This window comes from Halichoerus grypus, chromosome 5, assembly GCF_964656455.1.
Source record: "Halichoerus grypus chromosome 5, mHalGry1.hap1.1, whole genome shotgun sequence".
Taxonomy (NCBI): Eukaryota; Metazoa; Chordata; class Mammalia; order Carnivora; family Phocidae; genus Halichoerus; species Halichoerus grypus.
The window spans coordinates 83,167,017-83,169,106 of NC_135716.1; the positions used below are offsets into that span (position 1 = coordinate 83,167,017).

At 56.7% G+C, this 2,090-nt stretch overlaps 1 protein-coding gene across 1 annotated transcript; it reads right to left on the minus strand.

Annotated features, from left to right (window-relative positions):
* Window positions 1-771: 771 nt before the first annotated feature.
* On the minus strand, window positions 772-1,819 carry LORICRIN (loricrin cornified envelope precursor protein). Its single transcript, XM_036077170.2, has one exon. The coding sequence runs from the start codon at window positions 1,817-1,819 to the stop codon at window positions 1,004-1,006; it is 816 nt and encodes a 271-aa protein (XP_035933063.1). The 3' UTR covers window positions 772-1,003.
* Window positions 1,820-2,090: the final 271 nt, after the last annotated feature.

Here is a 2,090-nt window from a genome sequence, read left to right on the forward strand (position 1 = left end):
ACTTTGGTTTTTTATGTAGCAGATATTTTGCTCTGAGTAAATCAATAAGTTAACATTTACCTAAAGCTAGTAGAATTAGGATTTGACACAGGGCCTGGAGAGTTCCTGACCAGGCTAATGTTCTACACCTCTTTTGAAAGCTATGCAATTAAAGAGCAACTGTAGTTTCTTCCTTGTTAATTGGTGTGCTTCCTGTATTTCCCCATGACCTCTCTGGTACTGGCGTTTATTGTATACACTTATGCTGTATATTCCTAAATTGGGTGAAGCTCCTTTAAGAGAGCAGGAAACAGCTCCTCTACATCCTCCTTTCCTTACAGGTGCCTCCTGAACAGTCTTACACCCTGTAGAGGGTCACAAATCTCTGCTACAATTATTCTTTCTCCTGTGAGTCTGGGTAGCATAAGCTAGTCCTCCTTAGGTGCAGCCACCCTGCTTTCAGACCTTGAAGAGTAGGACTATGAGAGATAGCATCTTCACAGGGCAGACCTGTCTTTAAAAAGCACTGAGCTCAACGAGAAGACCCACAGTGGCTACCCAACCCACCAGGAGCTGTTAATGGAAATCTCTTCCCAGGGTCTTTGTGTTTGGGGCTCACCTCACCATTTTAAGCCATAAACCAGAGAGTTCACATCTTTGTTTATTGGTTGCCAGCCATTCCTTTATGACTTTCACCTATCCACCCACCCTTCCCCCAATAAATACATTTGTTGATGAATGAAATAGAATGAATGAACTTGGAAGCTACAAAGGTGCCTGGAAACCCAGAAATTCTCATGAATTGCACATTTATTGACTGAGGATGTACCGGGGTTGGGAGGTAGTTGTACAGAAACCAAAAAGGAAAAACTACAGAACAAGATGCAGCCCCAGAGCTCAGTAGCTCCGGGTGTTAACACCTGAAGGATTTGGGAACCTCAGGGCAATATCATGAGAGCGCTAAGCCCATTGGCGCCCACGGAGAACACCTCCATCTCTTCTTCTCCGCGGCCTCTAACGGACCTTATTTTCTTGGCCAAGTAGGCGCCTGCTTCTGCTGGGTCTGGTGGCAGATCGGGACGCCCTTGCCACCCCCAGGGTAACAGCCGCCCCCACCACCGCTGGAGAAGCAGTCCCCGCCGCCCCCAGAGGAGCCGTCGCCGCAGCCTGAGCCGCCGCCGCCGCCGCCGCCGCAGCTGGGGAAGCAGTCCCCGTCGCCCCCGGAGGAGTCGCCGACGCAGCTGCCTCCGCAGGATCCCCCTCCGTAGCTCTGCTGGGGCATGCACGAGGTCTGGATGGTCCGCTGACAGAAGTAGCCGGAGCCGCCGCCGTAGCCGGACCTTCCACTGGAGGAGCCACCGCCGCAGCCGGAGCTGCCGTCGCCCCCGGAGGAGCCGCCACCCCCGCAGCCGCCGCTAGAGACGCCTCCGTACCTCTGGCACTGGACCTGCTGACCGGAGTCGCCGCCGCCGCCGCCGCCGCCACCGGAGTAGCCGCCGCCGCAGCCGGAGCCGCCGCCGCCTTCGTAGTAGCCACCACCCCCACAGTACTTGACACTCCCACCGGAATCTCCTCCGCAGCCTCCGGAGCCACCACCGCAGCCGGAGCCTCCGCCGCCACCAGAGTAGCCTCCGCAGCCAGAACTGCTGCCGCCCCCGAAATACTTGACGCTCCCTCCGGAGCCGCCGCCGCCGCCGCCGCCGCAGCCCGAGCTGCCGCCGCCGCTGTAGAAGCCACAGTCGCCGCCGCCGCCGCCGCCACCACCGCCGCCGCCGCCACCCGAGGTCTTCCCGCAAACCGCTGGGCACATGGAGGTGGGCTGCTTTTTCTGGTAAGACATCTTGTCTAAGGAGGAATGGAACCCTGGAAGGACAGCAGAGAGCATCACTAGAGCAGCCATAAGAGGATGCAGCTGAGGAGGCAGTTGCAGCCATGGAAACGCCCATCACCCTCAGCAGCACTGCCTGGGTCCAGCTTGATGCCTCCGTTGAGATCCAGGAGAGCTCGCAGGTGGGACTCCTAGGATTAGTGCTTTCGGAAGAGTTGCACTCCCCCTCAGAAAGTCTTTACCAAGCTTTAAGTAGCCCAGTATGTTGCCCATTTTTCTTTCC

What these genes read in the sequence shown, in the direction of transcription:
- LORICRIN (XM_036077170.2), bottom strand. Translation starts at nt 1,819, where the DNA reads ATGTCTTACCAGAAAAAGCAGCCCACCTCCATGTGCCCAGCGGTTTGC.